At 52.9% G+C, this 25,276-nt stretch overlaps 1 protein-coding gene across 1 annotated transcript in view; it reads left to right on the top strand.

Annotated features, from left to right (window-relative positions):
- The window catches only part of SLC24A4 (solute carrier family 24 member 4), a 157,545-nt gene that overhangs the window by 102,710 nt on the left and 29,559 nt on the right, over positions 1 to 25,276 (top strand). The window contains exons 5-12 of the mRNA XM_004434212.3: positions 1,413 to 1,497; positions 2,036 to 2,139; positions 2,888 to 2,962; positions 5,633 to 5,658; positions 7,539 to 7,592; positions 9,176 to 9,318; positions 14,063 to 14,232; positions 18,465 to 18,669. Coding sequence (XP_004434269.1) covers positions 1,413 to 1,497; positions 2,036 to 2,139; positions 2,888 to 2,962; positions 5,633 to 5,658; positions 7,539 to 7,592; positions 9,176 to 9,318; positions 14,063 to 14,232; positions 18,465 to 18,669 — 862 coding nt within the window. The remainder of the gene's footprint in view (positions 1 to 1,412; positions 1,498 to 2,035; positions 2,140 to 2,887; positions 2,963 to 5,632; positions 5,659 to 7,538; positions 7,593 to 9,175; positions 9,319 to 14,062; positions 14,233 to 18,464; positions 18,670 to 25,276) is intronic.

The following is a 25,276-nucleotide window of genomic DNA, read 5'->3' as shown; positions in this document are numbered from 1 at the left end:
AGGCTCTTCTCCGTTGCTCTACCCTGCTGCTGAGCACAGAGCAGGGACTGGCTGCTTTTGACCCGGGTCCCCTAAACAGTGAGTGACCCGGCAAAAGTGCGCAAAGGCCTTCCCCTCCCCTGACCTCCCCCTACTCCCCCCAACCCCTCACCCTGCTCAGATTGAGCCACATATCCACTTCCATTGAGACACTTGTTGGTGAGAGAATCAGGCCAGAGAAAGAGCATGAAGAACAGAATTAGGAAATGACCACTGGGGATGTCTGGGCAGGAGGCTCAACCTGAGGATGGCCTGCTGGAGTGGCGTGCTGAGGGTATAGTGGTCACTGCAAGTGACTGTCGCTTCTTGGAAGGAGACCCTTGGGAAAAACACAGTCAGCTGGTCCTTACAGAACATGCACTCTGGGCACCCACTAACATGAGAGCTTGGGGGGCCGAAGCAACAGGGTTGGACCCCCTGCCCCTCTGGGGTTGACAGAAGCCCATGGAGGATGGGTGACTGATGATATAGGACTGTGTACTGTGGAGGTGCCCCGTGAAGTTACCTGTCTCCCTAAGGACAGAGGAGTGAGTGAGGGTGATGGTCTTGGTCCTGTAGGCAAGAGACTCGGTGAGAGCAGTCAAAGGACTGAGGAGCTGAAAAACGGGAGGGAGCATCTCTGTTGGAGAGAAGCCCAGGAAGGCTTCCTGAAGGAGGTGGCATTTGGTCCAGGCTTTGGAAGTGGGAAGGATTTCTGCAAGCAGAGGGGGGGAGTAGGGCATTCCAGGAGGAAGGAATGACCCTGGCAAAAGCAGGGAGGAGGCAGGACAGAATGCAGCAGGGTTTGGATGCTCTGATGGCAGAAACTCTTCCGTGGACCCTTCCTCATTGGCGGGCTTAAGGTGGCTGGACTTCTGCCCTGGGGGTCAGTGCTGTGCACCACCTCAGCTCCTGTCAAGCCTAGAGTGCCAGCCCTTCTGAGGACCCCTTCTGTAGCAAGCTCAGAAGGGAGGTTGTGCTGGCCCGGGGGTTCCTCAGTGGCCCTAGAGCCCTGGGCTGCCCAGGGGTGCTTTGGGAGGTGGGGGATAGGGGAGGCCGAGCCTGCGCTGAGCCAGCCTGCCCAGAGGCCTTCGGAGAACCCAGGGTGGGCGGCTTCCAGTTGACATTTAGGCGGACCCAGAATCACCATGGTTTCTCCAGGCATCCAAAGAGAATGAACAGAAATTGACAGATGGGGGAAGGGGACGGGGATTCTGGGCTGAGGGCCCAGCAGAGTGGCAGAGGGTGTGTCTCCAGGTGCGGGGGGAGAGGCTGCCCGCTGAGGAGCTTGGCTCTGGCTACAGCATTGCTCCTTGCATTCTCCCTGGCTGCCAGAGTGACCGGTTAGCCTGTCCACTGTCCCCTGTCACAGCCTGTGATCACTTCTGTTTCAGAAACTCCATCTGAGTGAAGATGTGGCTGGAGCCACCTTCATGGCTGCAGGAAGCTCGACGCCCGAGCTGTTTGCCTCTGTTATCGGTAAGACATCCCACCAGCTGGAGACCCGGGATCTCAGGAGCCCAGGCCTGGTGCTCTGACCAGTGAGGGCATTTGTTGGCTCTTAGCCTCAGTTTTCTCATCTGTAAAACAGGAGAGATGGAGAGACAGAAAGCAGATTAGTGGTTCCCTGGGGCGTGGGGTGGAGGGGGTGCTATTGGGTGTGGAGTTTCTTTTTGGGGTGATGAAAATATTCTAAAATTAGATTGTGGTGATGGTTGCACAATTCTGTGATGAAAAACACTGAATTATATACTTTAAATGGGTGGATTTTATGGCATGTGAATTATATCTCAATAAAGCCATTCAAAAAAATGGGAGGATTGGAGTAGCTGGTCTCTGAGGGTGCTTGCGTCTCTCTGGTGTTGCTGTTCCCACCAGCATCGTGGGTATTCTGTTTGATGTAAAAACAACACCCCTTGGTGCACAGGGTGGGGGACCCAGACCTCACAGCCAGCCTGGGTCTGGAGGGGGCAGGCTGGGGCCCCGCAGAAGAGGATCTGTGCCCTTCCCTTCCCAGGTGTGTTCATCACCCACGGAGATGTGGGGGTTGGGACCATCGTGGGCTCTGCCGTGTTCAACATCCTGTGTATCATTGGAGTTTGTGGATTATTTGCGGGGCAGGTCAGTGGTTTCCCTCCCTGGCCTGACTGACGAGTGCCCTTTAGTGGTGGGGATAAGCCCTTATGAAGTGACGTGAGGGACAGCAGTGGGGAGACCCGAGGCCCAGCCTTAGCCAAGCCCTGACTCCCTCTGGCTTTCAGTGAGCCGGTTTCCCCCTCCGAGCCCGTTTCCTCGTGTGTCACAGTGGCATCTGACATTCCTTCCCCCTCCGGCAGTCGGTGGTCTGAGAGAAGGAACAGCATCGGCTCTCTTGGCCGGTCTGAGGGTGAGCAGTCATCTGACAGATTTCAGCAGGCGTTTGCCTCCTGAACCCTGACCCTGAGCTAGATTCTGGAAATATCTGGGGCCTACCTTTGGTCTCCCCAGCAGGGAGCATGAAGCTGGCTTGTTGTTGATAACCCCATCAGCATCTTCCTGGTCCCCGGGGCCATGGGGGGACATTAGACTTGACCTCAGAGAAGGGGGCTCGTGGGTGGGCCCTGCCCTGCCACACGAGGTAGAGGTTGGCAGCCAGTTACCACCAGAAAGTTCTAGCATCAAGGGGAAGAGCGAGTGCCTTGGCCTCTTGAAACTGTTCCCCATATATGACAAAGAGCACAGGGTGGCCCTGAGTAGCCAGGGGAGATTTGTTTCTGGTGGCACAGTTGGGAGGAGCTCCGTGGGCCTGTCCCTGCCCCTGTGGGGTTCTGGGGGTGGTGGGGAAGCCCCCTCACCCCTTCCCCACCCCTGTCTCCCCTTTTCCTGGCAGGTGGTCCTTCTGACGTGGTGGGCCGTGTGCCGAGACTCCGTGTACTACACCCTCTCTGTCATCGTGCTCATTGCCGTGAGTCACCCTCCTGCCCACCTCTGTCCCTGGCACTCTAGCCAGAGACCCCCAGCACCCCGCCCAGGGGGTGCGCTGACCACTCATCATAGTTGCATCGACCGATCCCCCCGCCACTGTGCCTCCCTTTCCTGAAAGCCTCACACCTAACACCTGGGTTATGGGGCAAACCCGCCTTGAATTCAGAATGGCCTCGGAACGGAAAGGCCAGAACACGTGTCACAGGGTCCGTGCAGTGAAGCTCAAGTCCTTTGCTCATCAGAGGCCCCTCAGACCCTCACTTAGAGCCCTTTTACTAAGCAGCAGTTTCTGCTTCCACAGCTCACTGCAGACCAGGGGAGAGAGCCAGCTGGAAGCAGTCAGAGTTGGCCACTGAGGGGCAGAAACAGGGATCCCTGGGGCCTGTTAATGTGTGTGTCCCTGTAGCCCCCCGAGGGCTGGGGTGACATCAGTGCACATGACAGTGACACAACAGTGAGGCACACGACACAGGCCAAGGAGCATGCCATCCACAGGTTTCAATCCAAAAGGAGCTTTAAAGCAGTGGCACAAGCCAGGTCGTATTTGAGGAGGGCAGATGCATGTGGCGTGCCCAGATTTTAGGGTATGGAATGTGCCCTAGAGTGACACTTCTCAACCTTACAAGATTTAGCGCCAACTGTATCTGACAATCATGTCGCTTGTATTAGCTATCTGTTGCTGTGTCACAAATTTCCCCAAAACTCTGCAGCATCAGACATTTATTACTCCCGTTTCTGTGGATCAAATCTGGGAGGGGCTTGGCTGAGTCCTGTGGCTCAGGGTCTCTCACCGGAGTATAGTCGTCTCAAGGCTCCTCTGGACAAGGATCCGCTTTCAAGATCACTCACGTGGCTGTGGGCAGGCCTCAGGTCCTTCCTCGCTGGCTGTTCCATGGTGCAGCTGGAGACATGGCAACTGGCTTCCCTCGGAGTGAGGGTGAGAAGGTGCCAAGGTGGAAGCCACAGTCCTTTTGTAACCTATCCTCAGAAGTGACAGCCCATCAATTTTACCATATACTGTTTGTTAGGAGCAAGTCCCTAGGTCCAGGCCACACTCAGGGGTGTGTGAATGTCAGGCAGGGGGATCATTGGGGCCGTCTGAGAGGCTGCCTACCACACCCCCAAAAATGAAAGTTATAGATAAAATAATTTACCTATACACAATTTCAAAAAAAAATACTTAACACCCAAACTCTACTATAAAGGACAAAAGTAATTTATAATAAAAGAATACATCTTTCGGTGTATAAATGTTTGGGTATGAAGATGCTAGAACACCTGATGATGTAATCTGTTGCCCCCCATACGGAAGATCTCCGGGCCCAACAGCCACCAGCGCAGACTGAGGCTGGCATCTCAGGCCCCACGAGTGGTGCCCACATTGATGACGTGGTTTTCCAGAATTATGAATGACTCTTGATAAAATCTTAAACAGAGCTAAGTACAGTCATCCTTCCATCATATGACTAGAAAATTAAGATTTATTAAAACCATGTGAAAATATGTTGATTTGTAAAATGGAGTTAAGTTCTAGACTTAGGGATTTTTTTCTTTTTTTTTTTTGGTTGCCTGAATGTTTAGCAGGACATTTCAGACTTGTGCCAAATGTGGAAAAAGTCTCCCGATAGAACATTTTCACACGTTCTAGGCTGGCTGGCACCCCTGACCTTCACTGTATCTAAATGCCGGTAGCCCTCCATTGGGTTGTAAAAATATCCCCATAAATGTCCCTCAAGTTACCCTGGTGGTGGCACTAGGCTCTCCCCTCTGTTGAGGCCACTTCCTCAGAGCCTTGAGTCTAGGGAGCCTCACAGCAATGCCCAGCCGGGATGACCCTCTCAAAAGAGGCTTCCCAAAGCACTTCCTGTGTGTGCTGCCCACTGTGACAGCCAGGAGAGGGGTACTGTGGGTCCAACTCCAGACAGCAGCCCCCGGCCTCTCCTGGCATTGTGTGTAGGGACCTTCATGTGTCCAAGAATCAGAGTGGTGGGCACAGCCCCTCCACTTTTCCGTCCACACTGGGCCTGGCTGGGGCGGTCACAGGACTCCTCCCCTGGACCACAGAAGCATCATTCATCAGTATCTCGTGTCGACCATGTGGGGTGGGGTTGTTGGGCAATATGAGTGCATCCTTAGGAAGCCATGGCATCCCCACCATCATCCCCAGTCTCTCTTCAAATGGTACAAGCGGGTCCTTGGCCCTCAGAATTTCCAAAGGGGTTACTCTTTATTTTTAAGAAAATGACACCTTCCCCTACTACACAGGCACCATAGATAGATAAATAATTTTACATACATACATCTGTACGTAGATGCTTTTTTAGTTTTTAGGATTTTTGATTTTAGCAACTCTGTTCCATTAATGAGGGCAGGTCCCCAGCAGCTGCGTGGACCATAGTGAAGCACAGGCTGTTTCTCTTGGGAGGCCCACGCTAAGCTGGGGCCGCGTATCGCAGCATCTGCTGTCTTAGGTTTTAACTAAGGAAAGGTCACCTTCTGCAGTCGAGAAACCAGAAATGGAGAGAGGAGCGCAGCTTTCTGTAAAACACAGAACAAGCCAACGCGAGCCGGCTCTGGGCGGTTCGGGGCCTGCGTTTGCTCTTCTTGGAATAAATATGTCCCCCCACCCTTTGTTTCTTTTGCCTTCCAGTTCATATATGATGAAGAAATTGTGTGGTAAGTTTTTAAAGTTTGTTTCTCGTTCCTTTGTTGTTAGTATCCTGGTTTGTTGGGTTTATTGAATCTTTTTTTTTTTTTTTTTGTGAGGAAGATCAGCCCTGAGCTAACATCCATGCTAATCCTCCTCTTTTTGCTGAGGATGACCGGCTCTGAGCTAACATCTATTTACAGTCCTCCTCCTTTTTCTCCCCAAAGCCCCAGTAGATAGTTGTATGTCATAGTTGCACATCCTTCTAGTTGCTGTATGTGGGACGCGGCCTCAGCATGTTCGGAGAAGCAGTGCATGGATGCGCACCCGGGACCCGAACCTGGGCCGCCAGTAGTGGAGCACGCGCACTTAACCGCTAAGCCATGGGGCCGGCCCCCATTGAATCTTTTCAAAAATTATTTTTACAAACAGAAGTTTATAAACTTGTGAAAGTAAAAAGGGTGTAATTCTAAGCAATCATGCCTTTATTTCTCCTTTCAAAGTAACAAAAATAGTTTCCGTTAATATTTCCACCCTGCCAGATATTGAGGTGTATTATAAAGCTAACATGATGAAAACAGTATGGCATTTTGCACAGGGATAAGCACAGGCCAATATGGAACCAAAAATCCAGTAATGAGCCCATTTCTGGGCTGGGGGATATGACAGACGTCATGACAAGGCAGTGAGTTGGAGGGGGTCTCAGATGCTGCTGGGACAACCAGGAATCCACACAGAACAAAATAGCATCAGATCCCTTCCTCACACCTTATACAAGAATAAATTCCAGATGAATTAAAGATCTCACTGTAAAAGGCAAAATTAAACAATAATTTAGAATAAAATATAGAGACTCATCTTCATGACATTGAGAGAGGAAACTATTCCTTAATTAGGATATATAAAGCCCAAACTTTGAAGAAAAGATTGATTCACTCTATAGGGCATGAATGTATCTGACATTCATAAGCCATAAAAATGTTCTCGTCGTGACAGTGATTCAGAATCCACATCTTGTGAGTGATTATTTGGGGGAAGGTATTCAGGAGGCCTGACACTAGCGGCTGTGTACTATGGGCCCAGAGACACCCAGTTCTGGCGCCCACCGGGCCTCCAACCCACCATGTGAGTCACGAAGTCTGTCTACTCGTGGGGCGCATCTTCCAGCTGTAGATGGAGTTGGGGGTGGTGGTGGTCAGATCATCTGCAAGTCCCTTTGCGGCTCTGCTGGTCTCTGGGCTGTGTCAGCGGAGGAGGAGCCCCCAACACGACTGTAGCCCATGCTGGGCACTTAGTGGCCGTTAGTACACGTTTGTCAGATGAACGAACAAAAGCTGGGTGGCTCCTCAGAGGCTTGTGGTCTGAGCTTCAGATATCCCCCCTGTGTCTGGGGTTGGGCGCTACCTCTGTGAGACAGCAGTGTGTAGTGTGTCCCAGAGAGACCTACCCTGCCCAGTGTTCAGCCCAGGAGGTCCTGTGCCCAGCCCCTCTCTTCAGGTAGTTCTTAGGGCCCCTTGCTACCTCTACCCACAGCTCCTCTGGTCCCTGGCTAGAATCTCAGATGACCACAGGGCCTCTTAGGGTCAAGTCTGCATGACTCCAGGCCACTCCCCTCCCTGAGTCTTAGATGTGGTGGCCCCGGTCCCTCCTTTTTCTAGGTGGCTGGGGGAACTCAGCCTGAGTCCTGCAGACCCCCTGTGATTGAGAAGAACCCACCCTCAGCCTTCTCTCTCTGGCCCCAAGGGGGCTTCAGATTGCACGACAGCTGAGGGCTGGGGCGGCTCACTCGCATCCTGGGGCCAGGGCCGGGGCCGGGGCTGGTAGAAGAACAGCCCCCATTGCTGCGCCCGCTGCCCCGGTCACTCCCTGCCTCCCTGGCTCTAACCACAGTCTCCTTTCTCTCTTGGAGGTGGGAAGGCCTGGTGCTCATCATCTTGTACGTGTTTTACATTCTGATTATGAAGTAAGTGCCCTTTCTCTCCTCCTCCTGGGCCGTCTGATGCCTCATTCCACATCCTGCTCTAGCCTTTTGTTAGAACAGGAGGAAAACCCCCATCAGGCCCGTCAGTCACTCTGGCCTGTCCCAGCTCTCTGGGGGACACCCCGCTGGGGGTGGCCGGAGTGGGGGAGGAATGTTCAGACACTGTTTTGGGGTGCTGTCCACACCTAGGCCGGCGCAGTCAGGACTGGTGCGGGGAGGCTGAGGCCGTTCCTCAAACGAGTAGCAAGCGAGGATGTCTTTCCCACCCCGCTCCGGACTGCTTCTCCATGCCCCAGGTGGCCACTCTTTTTCGCTGTCTCTATAATTCTAATAATTTAATACTGCTCTTTTCAAAGAGCCCCATGTCTGCTCCAGGCTTCATGAAATGCCACCTCTCAGGGCCGCCACCTTGCACAACTGCGGGGGCGCCACTCCTGGTACTGAGGATACCAACACTGGGTCCTGGGGTGTGCGCTCTTGAGGCCCTCTAGAAGCTGCCCAGGTCAGAATGATTGCAGAACTACTCATGAGGACTATTGTTCAGCCATGAAAAGGAAGGAAATCCTGTCAAAGGCTGCAACATGGATGAACCTTGAAAACTTTATACTGAGGGAAAGGAGCCAGTCACAAAAGGATAAATATTGTCAGATTCCACTTAACGTGAGGGACCTAGGAGAGTCAAATTCATAGAGACAGAAAGTCAGTTAGACATTACCTCAGGCTGAGGGGAGGGAGTAATTAATTATTCATTGAGTAATGGGCACAAATTGATTAATTTGGGATGCTGAAAAAGTTTTGCAAGTAGTGGTGATGGTTGCATAACAGTGTGAATGTAATTAATGCCACTGAGTTGTGCACTTAAAAATGGAAAATAGTTAAAATAGCAAATTTTATGTCATATGTATTTGTCCACATTAAAAAAGAAAAACTACCCAGGAGTTGAGCCACGTTCAGATTTTATCTTCCTCTGTACACCTCGACAGTAATTAAAAAGAAAAGCAACACTGAGCTGTGAATCCCCGCGTTTATATAAAACGTAATGTTTTATAAAAATGAGTGACAAACTGTCAAACTACAAGAGAATCGTCCTTAAAAGATCTGCTCTCTGAGAGCCTTCCAGGGAGGCAGCAGCCTGGGTGTCTGAGATGGAGTGAGTCTCTTCTCTGTGGGGATGGCCCACGGGCAGCCACGTGAGCAAGACTCGGGGCTGTGGGAGAAAGGACAGGCCTGATAAAGCCTCCTTCAAGCCTGTCACCTAGGCTGGGCTGAACGTCTTTTATTGGGACAGGCTTGTGACGTGAAGTAAGCAGGTATCTGTCCTTCTCTTGGGCTGAAAGTCTTTTATGTCCCCAGGAAGCCCACTAATATCTCAGTAGGAGCAAGACCCTCAGACTGCTGTTGTTCTTTGCTTCCTGTCAGGAAACTCTATCAGCTCAGTTGAAAACCCTTGGCTCCCCACCTTGCGGCCACCATGCTGTGTGTGCACAGGGGTGGGGGGACGGGGAGGCCCCAGCACGCCCCTCGCAGACTCTCCCGCAGCTCTGACCTCCTGCCTTAACTTCCAGGTACAACATGAAGATGCAGGCCTTTTTCACAGTCAAACAAAAGACCATTGCAAATGGCAACACGGTCAACAGTGAGCTGGAAGATGGTAATGATTACTGTGATAGTAGCTCTGATGACCCTTCCATGCCACTGCTGGGGCAAGGTAAGGCTGAGCAGACAGGAGCGGCCAAAACCGTGGCGTTGAAACCACTCTCCCTTCTCTTACCTACACACACTCACTCCCTCTAAATTGTCACTCTCTTACCTTTGGTCACAAGACCTTAAACGAGGAGGGAGAATCAATGTTGGAGATGTTGCCCAGATTGGTGTTGGCTTAGATGGGAGGAGCATGAAAAAGTCAGCAGTCCCATCCCCGGGGAAGGCTTGCGGCCCGCTTGGCTTTTCTGAAATGCAGTAATTACATCTCTGAGCCATGTAAAAGGCCGATGACAGGAAGCCAAGTCCTTGGGGTTGCAGGGCAGGCCCAGGTCTCCCTGTGGTTTCTCAAATACCAGGCCCAGTTCTAGAGAACTCTGTTCTGGAGAGACTTCTGGCTCATCACCCAGAGGAACAGCAAGGCCGGGAAAGGCAGCCACGGAGCTGGGCAGGAATCCCAGACCAGCCCCAGAGAGCCCTGCTTCGGAGCCCCTTCCCCTGGGGCTGCAGCCCGGTCTCCTCAGCTTCTCTTTGGCCCCCTTGTCTGGGGTTCTGGGACCCCGGAGCCAGCCCCTGTTGTCTCTCTTGAGTTCCCCGAATTGTCTAGGCCTGCCTGGCTGCTGCTTTGGAAACCTTGGGAGAGAGCTGTGGACTGGCCACCTGAGGGTCTTGCTCCCTTGTTCCCCATGGCCTTGGGCAAGTCACATCCTCTTTCAGGCAACTTTAATTCCTTTGTGATGTGAATGATGGGACCCGGTGGTCTCAGAGGGGCCTGTTTGCCTGTGTCTGGGATGTGTAGGGGCTGAAATCTATGCTCCTTGGCTCCCGCCCCGGTCTTCACCCTGGAGTAGCTCAGGGTAGGGGCTCCCTTCCATGTGCACGTTAGGCCAGTGTGTGCTGTCCGGTCTCAGGTAACCCCTGAGGGAGCACCTGTTGCAGGTGCTGGAGTAAGGGATGAATCTCTCCCTACAGAAGGAAGGAGCCCACTGGAGTAGGGGCACGGCTGCAGTCAAGGCCACAGCCTGGCTGCCAGAGGCCCGCCCGTGAGGGGCAGAGAAAGGAGGCCCGCAGAGGCTGGGGCTGTGCCCCTGTGGCCTGTTTCATAAGTGCCCAGCGGGCTTCCCCAGGAGGGAGCCCGTTTCCAGGACAACCTCCTCAGAAGGGGAAGGAACAATGTGGCTGCTGTTTTGGGTTTTAGCTCCACAGACATAGTGTCTCCGAGGTCGCTGTTGAAGGTCCCCACACACAGTCTCTCAGGACAGAGCCTGATTCCTGCCTAGGCGCATAGCCGGAGATGAAGGCTCCTGGGGTCCTCTGGACCTTCAGGGCAAAGAGGAAAGATTCTACCTGCTGAGTCATTCAGGCTGGTGGAACACGCCCGCTTCATCAGGTGCCAGCCCCGAGAGCCACCTCCCCGCCCATGTGGCTGACGGAGGAGGCCTGTCCCCAGAGGCATGAGAAGCATTCCTCATGTGCAACGCCCCTCATGTGGCAGGGCCTCGGCCACCTCCCTTTCCGGGGACATCAGGCTGCCCTGAGGCTGCTGCCTAGGGTGGACCTTTTCCGGAGCTCTATGGTAGCCCTGTCTCCATCACTTTTGTACCCGTGACAGTAGGACTTCCCCCACAAGTTTATTATTTTGTCCCAGATCTCTAAGTCCGGGACAATTTCTAGGAAGTTGGAAGATTAGACACAGGACTGCCCTTCAAGCACAGCCTTTTATCAGCACAGATGTGTTTAGATAAAGACCAAGGAGAAAAAGGCTCAGGGGTGCGGGCCTGGAATTTGAGAGGTGGGAGGCCCAGAGAGGCAGCCGTTAGGATTTTTTAGTCCCTGCTGGTGGATGCCCCTTCCCTCCCGGAGGGCCGTGGGTGTGATTCCCTGCAGGGCACTATCCCCTAGAATAGACTGAGGCAGGAGGAAGGAGCCCCCAGGAACACCCCCGGGGGACTGAGGAGAACGGAGCTTCAGAAGTTTGCCTTTTCTGGTGGTGTTGCCACAGAATCTTTCCAACTCAGAGTTCTTCTGTGGTCCTGAGGCTGCGGGCGGGTCCGTATCTCACCACCCCACCCCAGGAAGTCCAGGATGGCTGGCTGGTAGATTCTTTCAAGAACACACACGCGGGCACACGCACACACGCAGCTCTGACTTTGCTGTTATCAGTTTTGGTGTTTCCCATATAAAATCCAAAAAAAAATTTTGTTTTTTTTGTTTTTGAGGAAGATTGGCCCTGAGCTAACATCTCTTGCCAATCTTCCTGTTTTCCTTTTTCTCCCCAAAGCCCTGGTGCATAGTTGTATATCCTAGTTGTAGGTCCTTCTAGTTCCTCTATGTGGGATGCCGCCTCAGCATGGCTTGATGAGCGGTGCGTAGGTCCATGCCCAGGATCCAAACTGGTGAACCCTGGGCTGCCGAAGCAGAACACACGAACTTAACTGCTATACCACCAGGCCAGCCCCTAAAATACAAATTTTAACCCAACCTCTTGACAGGTTTTGTGCCTTTTGACTACCATTCTTATAAAATGCCTTTATGTACTTCAGTGTTCTTAAAGGTCATGCATTTTAGTTCACCAGGTCAGCTCTGGCTAGTTTTCTCTTTTTCTAGGGGATAGCATCCTCCAGCTTTTTTCAGTTGTTTGGGTTTTTTCCCCTAAAACTTTACACGTTTTTCCACATCACACTTCAATTCTGCTCAAGAAAGCAGAGCACCGTGCACCAAGAGAAGGTTCCAGGACTGAGGCAGGGGAGCACCCCGTTTCCCGCCACTGCTGGGAGTCCAGCCTCTCCTGACGCAGCCTGACAGCCAGGGTCGCCTGGCCCACAGGCTGGGCTCTCTGTCGGGCCCTTCCAGGCTGCCCTGGCCCTGGACACAGCTTTGGCTTGGAGCGGGGAGGGGTGGGCCGTGCCTGGCCGTGGGCTGAACTGTAAGACAAACGTGCTGCCAGTGGACAGCCCCCCTTGGCTTGGGCCCATCACCTGCCCCTAGGTGGACGACACCAGGACGAGGTGCCTGGGAGCCAGGTGTCATGGCTCAGGGGACTGATGCTCCACAGGCTCCCTCCTTCTGAGCCCGATTGTTGCCCCAGCTGTGCCTGTGACGGGGCTGGGTCCGGGGACTGGACGAGCCTGGAGCTCGCAGCTGTTGTGCTGGTTCTCACCTCCCGTTGAGATGAAGGCTCCAGAGGAGGGAGGGATTCGAGCTTTCCTGCAGCAGACGGGGAGCAGGGGGCAGTGGGCACAGGGGCTCCTTCTCCTCAGAGTGGGACGGAGCCGCGGAATTCAGCCAGAAGAGGGGCCACCCCGAAGGCCAGAGGCCCCGAGCATGGAAGCCCCTATAGCAGGAGCCCCTCTACTAACACCCTCCTTCGCATACCCACCTGCTGTCTTGGCCACCGTCAAGAATGCTGGCCCAAACTCTCGGGCATCCACCGCCTAATCATCTCTGGCAATCTCTGTTGACCTCTGTCTCCTTAACTCCTCCTCTTCTGAACTGTAAGTAATCGGCTTTCATCAAGTGATAACACACACATTAAAAAAAACAAGTCCTCGAGCCCAGCACACGCCTTCTGAGAGGCTAGTGTGTCTCCAACAAATGCATGGTCCTCTTGGCTTCGTTCTAACCACACGCCTCCTGTCTGCTGAGCCTTGCTGCCTGTTTGGTGAGGGTGTGTGTGTCTGGTGTGCATCTCTTTGTGTTTGTGCCATTAACTCTTGCGTGAATTTGCTCTCGACTGCTCCTGCCAGGGAAGGATGCTCACCAGGAGCTGGTGACCGGTGCAGCGGGATGGGCGTGTCCACTTTGACAGCCCCTCGGAGGGGAAAACTGCCTGCTTCTGTGTGCTGTGTTCATGGGTGGTTCTGTTACTAGGCCCTCAGGCCCTGGAGTTAAATATCAGATCCGCCAGGACTCTGGCCCCCAGCATGTTCATGAAGACAGCAAGGAGAAGGTCCAGGGACTTGGGAGATTTGTTCTTCAACCTCATGAGGGGAAGCAAAGGGTCAGGGAAAGTGACCTCCCTGCTGGAGGGTGTTGGTTTTATAGGGGACGCTGGGCTCGGCCAGCAGCTCACCCACTGCACGCTCGCAGCAAGCAGGGCCTCTCCTGGGTCTCGGTTGCCTCGTCCAGGGCCTGTGAGCTGAATCTGTGACCTCACCACTGCCTCACTGAGAACAAAGTTAGAAGCATCCTTTTGTGCTGGGTGGAGAAGGTCCCTCAAAGACAGAACAGGTGGCCTTGTGGGAAGTTTAGAGCCAGTGCTCTCTGGTGCTTTCCAGCATTTTCCATTCCAGAGGGCCCTTGTCAATTTGTAAAGTTTCATCTGAGCCTCTGTAAGCAGGGGGAAAGAAAGGTCCCCTCCCAGTCAGGGTGAGAGGTGGTAGGGACCCTGTTTGTAGGTGGACTGCCCTGTGAGGCTTAGATGAGGAACGGAAACACCCTTACAATTAGCCAAGACTGGGCCCCAGAGGAGCGGGGGCAGGGGTTGGCGGAGGCGCTAGGTGTGGAGTATCTACCTGAGGGAGGGCTGTAGCAGGGGGACCACAGGCTCTGTCTAGTACTCAAGTCGGCAGGCGGTTCAGAGCCAGTGGTCCCCTTTGACTGATGGGAGGAGCTGGAGCGGGGTTCCCAGGCGGCTGCGGGGCCCACAGCCCTAGGAAGTCTGCGATGCGAGGGGAGGTCAGTCGCCCAGCACTTGGGTGTTATCCCCAGGGGCCATCTTGGCGCTAATCACGGCGTTGTGCTCAATATAGTGAAGGAGGAGCCAGCGTACAGCAAAAACCCGGTGGTGATGGTAGACGAGGTCATGAGCTCCAGCCCTCCCAAGTTCAGCTTCCCGGAGGCCGGCTTGCGCGTAATGATCACCAATAAGTTCGGGCCCAGGACGCGGCTGCGGATGGCCAGCAGGATCATCATTAACGAGGTGAGTGCTTAGAGGACCACGAGAGCGGGTGGAGGGGTTCTGGCACCTTGTCGGGACAGTTTCTGGTGTTGGACCACGAGGGCATCCTCTGCCGGGCTGGCGTTTGTCACCTCACCTGTTTAAGGAAGGAAGCCCAAACATCACCCGCAGGCAGCAAATGATCCCATCGGGAGGGACTTTAAGGCAGGCAGCCCTCGAATACCCTGCTGGAGACGTTCCACTAAGGATCTTGTCAGGCACTAGCGTTAAACTCAGTGGAGAAAGGCCAGTCTCAAGTATGGATTGTTTCTTTAAAAGGTTATTTAGGGCAAAACAAGATGAATACACACCTGTTCTCTGTGGATAGAAGAATTCTAGAAGGAAACCGAGATACTGCTGGATAGCGGTTACCTCTGGGAACTTCCCTCCACTCAGTACCCTCATGCTCTGCTCGGATTTTGTGCCTTGTCTCTCTCTCTCATTCGAAAAAAAATTTTAATAAGTTTGAATATTACTTAATGTACAAACAGTATAGCAGAGCTAACAGGCTTATTTGCATACCAGCTTTTCCCGTCTGTGCTGCATATGCGCATGTTGGAGTTTTCAGACCTTATCCTCTGACCCAGGTGGTTACCAGAGAGCTAGAAACTTCCATAGCTAATAATGGGTAGTTAGCGCATCGATTGCATGCAAGAATGAGGTTGCACAGTGCTTAAACGTTCTGTATTTTGAACATTTCTACTTTAATTTCCTACATTATGTGCCCTCTCTGTGGAACGTGTATTAAGAAAGGGAAACATTGCAAGCTTTGAATTATTCTGAATCATTTTGGTCCAAATCGGTAGAAGTTAAATCAATGAAATTTTACTGAACCCTGGCCATTTTTCCTGAGGGTGATAATTGTACCTGCTGGGTGCTGGGAGTGGGAGGGGGGGTTTGAACAACTCTTAAGGATTTGGGGCATTTGAGTTTATAGTATATTTTTCATGGCACACACAGCCAGGGAAATAATGGGGTTTTCGTGAGCTGGTAAAATGCTGGTTGTCAAGCTCCCAAATGTTTAAGCTTTTGGGAAAACCTTGTTTTCCACCATGTTGGGATTGGCCTGCTGTGGAAGGCAGCGCAGGGAGCCGGAGAGGCTGGGCTCAGGAGAGGAGCTTCTGAGTTTCCATCTCACATTAGCCATTAACTCACTTAATCTTCCTGGCCTCAGTTTCTCTGTCTGAGGGTGCTGGGCAGGATGCTTCCGGCTCTAAAATTTCAGTGACACCCAGCTGAAAGACTCTGCCTGGAGACTGAGCAATGTCTCTGGGGAAATTGATCATGGAATGGGAATGAGGGAGGATAAAAACCCCAAAATGCCCAGTTTCAAGGTTGTTTCTTAAGACCCTTTGGTTTCATTTCCTTTTCAGTCATTTTAATTCCAGAATGTTACAGAGAAGTCTGCAAAGCTCAAATTAATCCGTGGTAGAAATGCCTATGGGACAGACGCCCTCATTTGCGCATCCTCAGAGAGGGTTTGCAGGGCTGGGTACTGGGGGAGGGGGTGCGAGGGGCGTGGAGGGAGGGCTCTGCTTTTCCTGCCCTCCAGGGCTACACCTGACCTGACCATCCTCACCCACAGCCACTGCAACAAGTTGTCAGCTGGCCCAGAGTCTCAGCCACCCTCAGTTTCCCCTCCCTCCTTGTGAACCCGCCCTGCCTGGTCCCCCACCTCCTTCATCCCCACAGCTCTCCGTCCTCATCTCACACCCGGATGCTGGTCATGTTGAGCTGGTCCAGCTGGCTGTAATTTACTAGCTCCTGCTGTGTGCCGGGCAGGTGCGGGATGTTCACCTGTGTCATGGCTCTAACCCTCTCCATGACCTTCTGAGGCAGATGATGTTATTTCCAGGTTATCGGAGAGGTGAAGTAATTTGCCCAAAGCCACACAACTAATAAGGGCAGAACAGGAATTCCAACCCAAATCTGAGTCTAGAGTGCAAAAGAGAGACTGCATAGATTCTTAGGGGTCAATCTAGTCCACCTCCCCTCCCCCTTCTTTCTATGTCTTTATTCCCTGTGATATCCAGCCCCTGCTCGAGTTGCTTGTCATTGCCCCTTCCATGTGGCAGCCCTTCAAACATCAGACAACACCCTCCACCTAATTTTCTCCTTGAGTCTCAACATCCTTGGAACCTCCCACCCTCCCTGATGTGGCAGGGTTCCAGTCCTCACCATCTAGTTACTCTCCTGTGAAAACCATCCAGTTTGTCTCTCTTGGCATGTGGATCCATCACCTCCTTTGTGTTCTAATCTATGCCCCTTTTAATACAATCTCAGATAGCTTTAGATATTTTTTCCACGTTCAATCCTCTGTTGATTCCTATTAAGCTAGAGTCATGACCCCCTCCCATTGCTACCATTCATGTTGCTACTAAGTTGTAACCCCCCTTACAATTCTGTCCTTGCACAGCTAGTTTCTTTTTTGGTTTTTGTTGTTTTTTAACTATAAGGATGACTTGTCATTTAACCCTACGTGGAAAGCACAATACTATGCCTGCATGTCTGGGCCTGAGTCTCAGGCATAGATCACTTGGCTGTTTTTGGTAGGCTAAGTGTTGTGGATGCGCTTGTAAGAAAATAATTTTTAAATTTCTACCCCACCCTATATGTCATGATTTAGGAGTCCCTGCCTAAAACTGACATGGAGGCAGTTAAATGGTCCATTCATCTTTCTTTTAGAGAAATGACATGCTTCCGTTTTAAGAAGTAATTACTTTTGTTAATTTCCAGTAATCACGAGGATAGGCGTCGGGTGCACGGTTGTAGAGTATTGACATTTGCTGACTCCTGTTCTCCTGCTGAAGCAGTTGGAGGGATGTATGTGTCCATTGTGTGACCCTCGTTATCCGCAGGCCCAAAGCTGATCCGTGAATATTTGTAGTGAGACTCAGATAAAGGTGAGCCGTGCAGAGGCAAGCAGGTTCTCGGGAAAGGGGAGACCTGTTGGTTTCTTCACGTGTGGCCTCTGCCTTTCCCTGGTTTAGTAGAAACCAGCTTTGGCGAGAAAGATCAGCTTCTGCTTGGGTGGAAAGGGGGCGGCCTTTGTCAGTAGCTACAGTGAGATGAGGGAGGGAGGGGATGGGCTGGTTCAGGGCACACCCGTTAGAAGTGGCAAAAGGCGTGGACAGCAGAGGCTGTCGTAGTGGCCAGTATCCCAATAAGAAGCTCAACATCGTCAGTGGTCAGAGAAACGCGGATTAACACCACAATTAGTTACCACCACGCATCCACCAGGATGGCTAAAGTTTAAGGGACAATACCAAGTGTTGGCAAGGATGGGAAGCACCTGAAATCCTAATCCATTGCTGGTGTGAGTGTAAAATGGTTCAACGTGCACTTACCTTGTGACCTAGCAATTCCACTCCTAGATAAATACCCACGAGAAAGGAGTGCTTATGTCCACAAGAAGACACGCACACAAATATTCATAGCAGCATTCTTTACAATAACCAAAAAGGGGAGACAACCCAGTGCCCATCAACAGGCAGAGGATACGTTGTGGCTTATTCATACAAGGGAATACTACACACCCGTGAAAAATAACAAACTACTGATTCACATGACAACGTGGACGAATCTCATGGATATTAGGTTGGGTGAAAGAAGCCAGACATAAAATAGTACACACTGTTTGAATCCATTTATATGAAATTCAAGTTCAGAAAAAACTAATTGATATTTATAAAAGAATAGTGGTTGCCTTGGTTACATCTGGAGAGAAGGGCACATAGACTAGGAAGTGTCTAGGGAGTCTTCTAAGGGGCAGGAAGCGTTCTACATCGTGAGATAAAACATCATTGAGCCATATGCTTAATGTGAGTGCGCTTTTTGTGTGATATACCTAAAAAAAATTTTAAATTAAACTATGCAGGGCCTCTCCCGTGACTGTCTTCAGGTGGCTTATGAAGGTCCACTGGGGAAGCCGAGATGATCGCTGTCATCCGGTGTCATGGGCTGGGTTGTCGGGTTGGCACTGAGAAGGGGAGACCCAGGGCTCTGACCAGTCCCCAAAAGCTTCCTGGTGTCAGTTCCAATGGAAATGAGCAAACTCAGATAGATTCCAAGGTTCCTGGGCCATTTCGCAGGCAAACCGATATCCAGGGGTGTTGTTCTAGAAACCTCTAAGGGCTGTGTATGCGTATGGGACAAAGCACCAGTGTGACACTTGTCACCCATCTTGGCGTCTGTCTTGCCTCCTGTCCTCACAGCGGCAGCGACTGATCAACTCGGCGAACGGCGTGAGCAGCAAGCCGCTTCAGAACGGGAGACACGAGAACATCGAGAACGGGAACGTTCCCGCGGAAAACCCCGCAGACCCTCAGCGGGAGCAGGAGCAGCAGCCCCCGCCCCCGCCACCACCCCCGGAGCCCGAGCCGGTCGAGGCTGCCTTCCTGTCCCCCTTCTCCGTGCCCGGTGAGTTCTGGGGCTGTGGGGCTCTCAGGCTGTGCTGCCTGGGGCTCCGCTGGGACCAAGCCCCGGTCTTCGGGGTAGAGACCTGGACCCATGGTGGGGGGCGGCTGTGAATGGTCGACATTAGGTCACCAGGGTGCTTAGGGGCACTCGGTCAACACCTCCTAGTACTGAACCATGGATCAGAGCTGCAGTTGGACTCAGGCTGAGCAGGGGGAGCCTGTGTACCAGACAGCAGGCCAGCTGGAGACACGGGAAGTACCAGTAACCCCTGTGACCGCACTGAAATGCCCAGGGCAACTGGTCTGTCTTTTGCAGTAAGAAAAAGCAACCACTGCTGTTATTTTTATGGACATGCGTAGACTCCACCCCTTCTAGTGTGGGCAGTCTGTTTGCTGGGCCAGGATATCCTAAGGCCCCAAATGATCCTTAGATGGTTACATCTTATACATTTGACGACATCTCCTACCCATAAATAAGTCAGATCAGACCATGACTTTGCCCAAGCCCTCAGCATCCTCCCATCTCACTGGAGTCTGACCTCTGAGGCCCAGTGTCATCTGACTGCTGGCTCTTTACTGACCTCCCCTTCTGTCCTCCCTCTCGTGCCCTCTGCTTCAGCCACACTGGCCGCCTCACTGTCCTTCCTAGAACACACCAGGTGTGCTGCTGCCCCAGGACCTTTGCACTTGCCCTTTGCTGGAAAGCACTTTCCCCACTTACCCATATGGCTCACTCCCTTGCCTTCTTCAGGTCTCTGCTTAAATGTCACCTTCTCGGTGTGGCTGTCCCTAACCACCCTATTTGAGATATTTTGTTTTTCTTACCTTGTGTGACTCCCCCAAGTAAAATGTCAGTTCCACGGAGGGGCAGAGATCTTTGTCTATTTCCTTCGCTGCTGTACCGCCAGGGCTCTTGTCTGACCCATGGCAGGTGCTTAGTAAACATCCGTGAAATGAATGGATTCAGGAGTTCACATGCGAGAGGACCCCCAGACACACTCAGTCTGCCTTCATCTTTAACCAAACTCCTGCAGTGTGAGACGGGAAGTGAAGGCCTCAGCTGTTTGGTCCCAATCACAGAAGTTTTTTCTTGGCATCCTGCCATCCTGAGAGGCAGCAGAATACCAAGATTTTCAAGTCCAGCACCTGATGTTTTTCTGGAAAGAATTCTGTGTTGAACATCAGGCTCACAGAGTACCTAGTTTGGGAGATGGCTCTAGGGGGAGAGAGGCTGCCCAGTTCCCCGCCCCCATCTTTCTGTCCCCAAGGGGATGGTGTGGGCCTGCTCAGGCTGGGGTGCTGTGCTTCATCCTGAAAACACAGGCTCCACCGGGAATCACAGGGCTTCTTCGGAGTTTCTGGATTAGTTTCCAGGGCGTGCTGATCACAGCCACCCAGGGGCTCTTCCCGAAATTCAGGGCCTGGTCCTGAAACCCCGATGTTCCCGAGACTGGAGTGGGGCCTGTGAATCTGCACTTTCAAACCCTCTCTGGGTGATTCCCGGGACCTGGCCACGTTAGGAATTGCTGCTGCTGGTCGGTACCTCCCAGCCTTCTTTCACATGAGAGGCAGGCCCAGAAAATGAAGTTTGTCCCCTCACTGACGACACAGAGGGTCTAGCTCCCTGGGTCCCCCTCTGCTGACCAGAAGGCTGGGGGGGATGTGTTTTGGCCCACCTCCAGCGTGACCTGGCACATCAGCTCACCTGCCGGAACACTCTGGGGAGCAAAGATCATGCTCAGCCAGCTTGTCTGGAGGGCTAAAGGTCCCCCTGTGCTGGGTGGGAGCTTGGCCCCTGGGGCCGGGGCTGGCACACTGAGGAGGGGTGGTCTTCTCCAGAACCAGGATCCTCTATCAGATTACCTGTTTGTCAACACCAGGAGAAAGAAGATTTCTGCAGGGCAGGATCCTGGAAGGGCAGTGTGTCCGCCAGAGGAGAACCTGCTCCCAGGCTGCTGAACCAGCCCGGGGCCCTGCCCCACCTAGCATTTTTTACTCCTGTGTTCATAAGAGGTCCTGACACAGACCTCAGGTCCGGTGCCCTGGGTGCCCCACAGCCCCACGTCCTCACATCACCAGCCCAGTTCCTGTCCCCAGTCCACATGGGGCCGAGTACAAGGACTTGGGGCTGCGGTCACCAAAGAGGCCTGGAGACCAGACGCCAGGGAGGCTGGGAGTGTGGTCACAGGGAGGCAGATGCAGCCACGGTCCAGGAAACAGCCTCGCTCGTGGGGGGAGGACCGAGTAGGGGCTCCCCTTCGGTGAGTTCTATTCTCTGGCCCCGGGACGTGGGTAGGAGAATCCCCATTTTAGAGATGTGGGGCCTGCTGGGGCCACTTCATCTGAATCCTGGTCCTGATGCTGCCCGCTGTCCAGGCTTCTGCAGGGAAACAAAGAAGGGATGTGCCCGTCTTGGCAGCTGCTATGCTGTCGAGTGAGGCGGCTCTGTGTAAGGACAACTCATCTTTGCATTTCCTTGAGAGCTTGAGTTTGGCAGGATTGGGTGGGGTGGACCCCAGGGATAACTACCCTTCCCCTGTCCTTGTCCAGGGATCTGGTGCTCCTCTGGGAAGTGGCTGTGGGAAATGGGATCTAGCTCCCCGCAGGGACTCTGGGCAGGTCACCTCCAGGGCGGGGGGCTTAGGATGCTGCTCTCTTTCAAGGGCTGGGACCAGAGAGCTCCCAGGTTCTCTTCACCTGTGAGTCCTTCAGGACTTCCTGTTATAATCGGTCCACCTTCCTCCTCAAGCCAGAGGCTCCAGGACATGCCCCTGGGCTTGCCCGCAACAGAGCCAAGTGCCTCGAGCTTCCACCCGGTGCTCGCCTCTCCTTGTCCTCAGGAACAGGCCAGGGCTGCCGTGTCCCTGCGGAAGGCTCCCTTTGCGTCCCTGTGCCTGTGTTTCCAGGTGTTCCCCCTGGAAACCACCAGTTCCTCTCCGCCCCACCCCCCGCCCGCAGCTCTTCTGTGTTGCAGGGACAGGCTGGCAGGCAGGCTGGGCTCCGGAGCCCAGAAGTCCTGGGTTTGAATCTCGATTCTGCTGCGCACCAGCGCTGTGGCCCTGAGCAAGCTGCTTCACTCCCTAAACCCCCGTCCCTCATCCACAAGATGGGGTGATGGCACTCACCTCCCAGGGGTGCTCTGAGTAGTAAGATAATGAGTCGCCGCCTCTGTGCACTGTCTGACACGTAGTTGGTCCTCGGTAAGTGTTAATTCGGATCACAGTGTGCTTTAATCCTGTGGCTTCTATTATACCCAGCTTCTCGCATCCCCCCCAGTTGGACTGCAAGCGATGTTCTAGGAAGGTCCCAGAATCCCTGGAGGCCTGGAGCTGGGGCCACCCGAGAGTCAGGGAGAGGGAACTAGCATCTGCTGGGACCTGCTGTGTGCAGGCACTGGGCTCAGACACTTTGCAGGCAGGATAATTCTTGTCAGTAACAAACAGCACATGCTGTTCTGGGCTTTGGGGCTCCAGGTGGGAATGGGACAGCCACGGGGCCTGCCCTCTGGGAGCTTCTGGGCTGGCGGCGCAGATCCAGGCAGATAAGCTCTCCACGTGCTTTGTGCGTCGTCTCCCTCCCTATCACACAGCCAATACTGGAGGAGGTGGATGCGCCAGCCTGCACCCCAGGCTCTGCCCTCCTGCCTGAGGGATCGCTGGGCTTGCGGACCAGAGCCCAGGGCGCCCAGGCAGCCTGGCTCCGGGGCCCACCTGGTCTGCTGCTAGACTTACATCAGCACCAAATGCAGCCACGCCTTCCCACTCTGGGCCACGGAGGCTGGTAATTGGGCCTCCCAGGCCAGCTGTTGGCCAGAGGAAGTAGAGAGGGAGCTCTTTCTCCCTTGGAAACTCTGGTCTACAGCCCTGGCACTGCCCTGCAATGGTCGGCCCTGGACCCTGAGCCCCAGCCCAGGCGGGGAAGCCCTTCATGACTTATGGTCTAGGGGTTCCTGCCAGCCCAGTGGGCCACAGCCTGGCCCTCCCACAGGACTCCTCTCTCCTGCCCCCAAGTGGGTGAGGAAATTATATCGTGCGTACTGGGGCGCTGGCCCTCACATCCACTGCTATTGTAGCAGCCAGCATCCGTTAGGGACTTGCTGTGTGTTGGGCACGGAAGGACAAATAGGGAATTCTTATGGGGCTTCTGTATGCCACGCCCTGCCCCTCATTTAATCCTCACAACAACACGTGCGGTGAGGACGATTATTATCTCCACTTTACAGAGAAGGAGAGGGAAGCACAGAGAGGTTAAGTGACTTGCCCACGGTCACCCAGCTACTAGGTGGAGAGCAGGGTTTCCAACCTGGGCAGTACACGCTAACCACTGTGCAGTACTGCCTCTTTGTTCAGTGCACTTTCGTTTAATCCTTGCAGCTGCCTTGTGAGGGAGGCAGTAACATTATCCTCATTTTGCAGAGAGGAAAACTGAGGCTCAGAGAGGCTATGGGACTTCCCAAGTCACACAGCCATTATTTGGGGAGCCACTCTTCCAACCTGCGCCTCCCGAGCTATGAACACCAACATGTTCTGCTCCCAGTCGGGAGCAGAGTCCCAGACCGCGAGCACCAGGGCTGTCACATAGCGGGCGAGTGGCCTTAGATAGATATGTACCCTAGACACACAATGCAATTCAGCTGATTTCAGTGGAGAAACTGTAGGATACATGTGCATTTCACAGAAGTCCAGGCCCGTGGAGCTTCTGGGAACAGTAACATGAGGTAAAACCAGTTGAGAGCTCACCCTCGGCCCGACCAAGTGCTTGACACCCATTAACTCATTAAGTCCTCATGACAGCCTGAGAGGATGGGTACTTTTATTATCCCCATTTCCCAGGTGAAGAAACTGAGGCACAGAGAGGTTTAGTTGCCCAGGGTCACACAGCAGGAAGGGGCAGAGCCGGGATTTGCACACTGGCATTCTGACCCCAGACGTGTTTAGGGGACAACACTGTAGGCCACCCAGTGGATTCTTTGGGCTCACCGTTCCTTTGGAGCCACAAGGAAATGCTTGCCTCTCTCCAGGTTGTTAGCATCTTCTAGCTTGTACACAGGGTGCCGAGTGACTTGTGTCCATGGTGAGTAAGCCGTGTAGAATTGAGGTGAATTCTGAGCGTTTGGGAGCCTGACATGCTCTCTTCAGGCCTGGATGGCTCGGCTAACCCTTCTCTTCCTTTATTATAGTAAAACAGCACAGGCAAGCAGAAGACTTCGGGAAGCTTTGAGGGCTTGTTCTCCCCACCTCACCCCCATCTTCCTCAGTTCTGCACAGCACTGGAGAGAGCTGTCCTGGTGGGGAGGACGGAGGTCTGTTTAGTCTCTCTAAACCCAGTCGGGGGGATGCTGCAGAAATGGAACTCGAGAAAACTCCACGCACCTGTTCTTTCCTCGCCACATCCGCGAAAGCAGTGGAGACACTGCAGGTGCTGTGGGCTCGTTGACTTGTGAAATTCCACACACGGTTCCCGTCTGTTCCAGGCCCCCAGAGACACACGGCACTTGACGGTGGAAACCATCTTGTTCTTGCCACCAGAGCAATCGCACATTCAGTGCACTGTCTCATAAGTCAAGGTCGGGATTTCAAGGAAGGGTCCTTGTCGATCACTGTTTCTGGAGCGCTGAGGGGTCAGTCCACAGCCCAATTAGAACAAACGCTGGCTGAGCATTTTTATTGTTTAATATAACAGCTTGGGTGAGATAGAATTCGCTTACCATAAGTCACACCTTTAAAGTATACAGCTGAGCGGTTTTTAGTATATTAACAGAGTTGTGCAACTATCACCACCATCAATTTTAGAACATCTTGAGCACCCCCAAAAGAAACCCCCTACCTGTTAGCAATTGTTCCCTATCCCTCCTCCTCCATCTCCTGGCCACCACTACTCTACTGTCTGTCTCTCTGGATTTATCTATTCTGGACATTTCATATAAATGGAATCATATAATGTGTGGTCTTTTGTGACTGGCTTCTTTTACTTAGCATAACGTTTTCAAGGTTCATCCATGTTGTAGCATGTATCGGTACTTCATTGCTTTGTATGGGTGAATAATATTCCATGGTATGGATAGACCACATTTATCCATTCATCAGTTGGTAGACATTTGGATTATTTCCATTTTCTGGTTATGAGTGGTTTAGAAAAATAGCTAGTAGAGTAAAATGAAGAAAGAGACTCAATATTTTTTTTAATCTAAATGAAAGCTGTTTTCCTTCAAGTTATCTGTGGTTAGCAACAAATGGTCTCTGAATACTAGGGTTAAAAGGGATCTTGGGGGGCCAGCCCAGTGGTGTAGTGGTTAAGTTCACGTGCTCTACTTTGGCTTCGCGGGTTTGGATCCCGGGCGTGGACCTACACCATTCATCAGCCATGCTGTGGCGGCGACCCACATACAAAATAGGGGGGGACTGGCAACGGATGTTAGCTCAGGGTGCATCACCAAACAAAAAGGGATCTTGGGAATTTTAGACCAGCCTTCTTATATTCCAGTGCAGGAAACTGAGGGGCAGGGGCTTCTCCAGGGGGTGGTCTTGACCAGACAGAGCCAGGCATCCAGGCCACGTGCCCTGGAACCTGCTTGGTGATGCTGCTGCAGCCAGGCCAGTGCAGTGCAG

Source organism: Ceratotherium simum, chromosome 24 (assembly GCF_057802395.1).
Source record: "Ceratotherium simum simum isolate JZ-2026a chromosome 24, ASM5780239v1, whole genome shotgun sequence".
In the NCBI taxonomy this organism is placed as follows: Eukaryota; Metazoa; Chordata; class Mammalia; order Perissodactyla; family Rhinocerotidae; genus Ceratotherium; species Ceratotherium simum.
The sequence above is the reverse complement of the archived record's forward strand: the minus strand, read 5'-3'. Positions and strand labels throughout refer to the sequence as shown.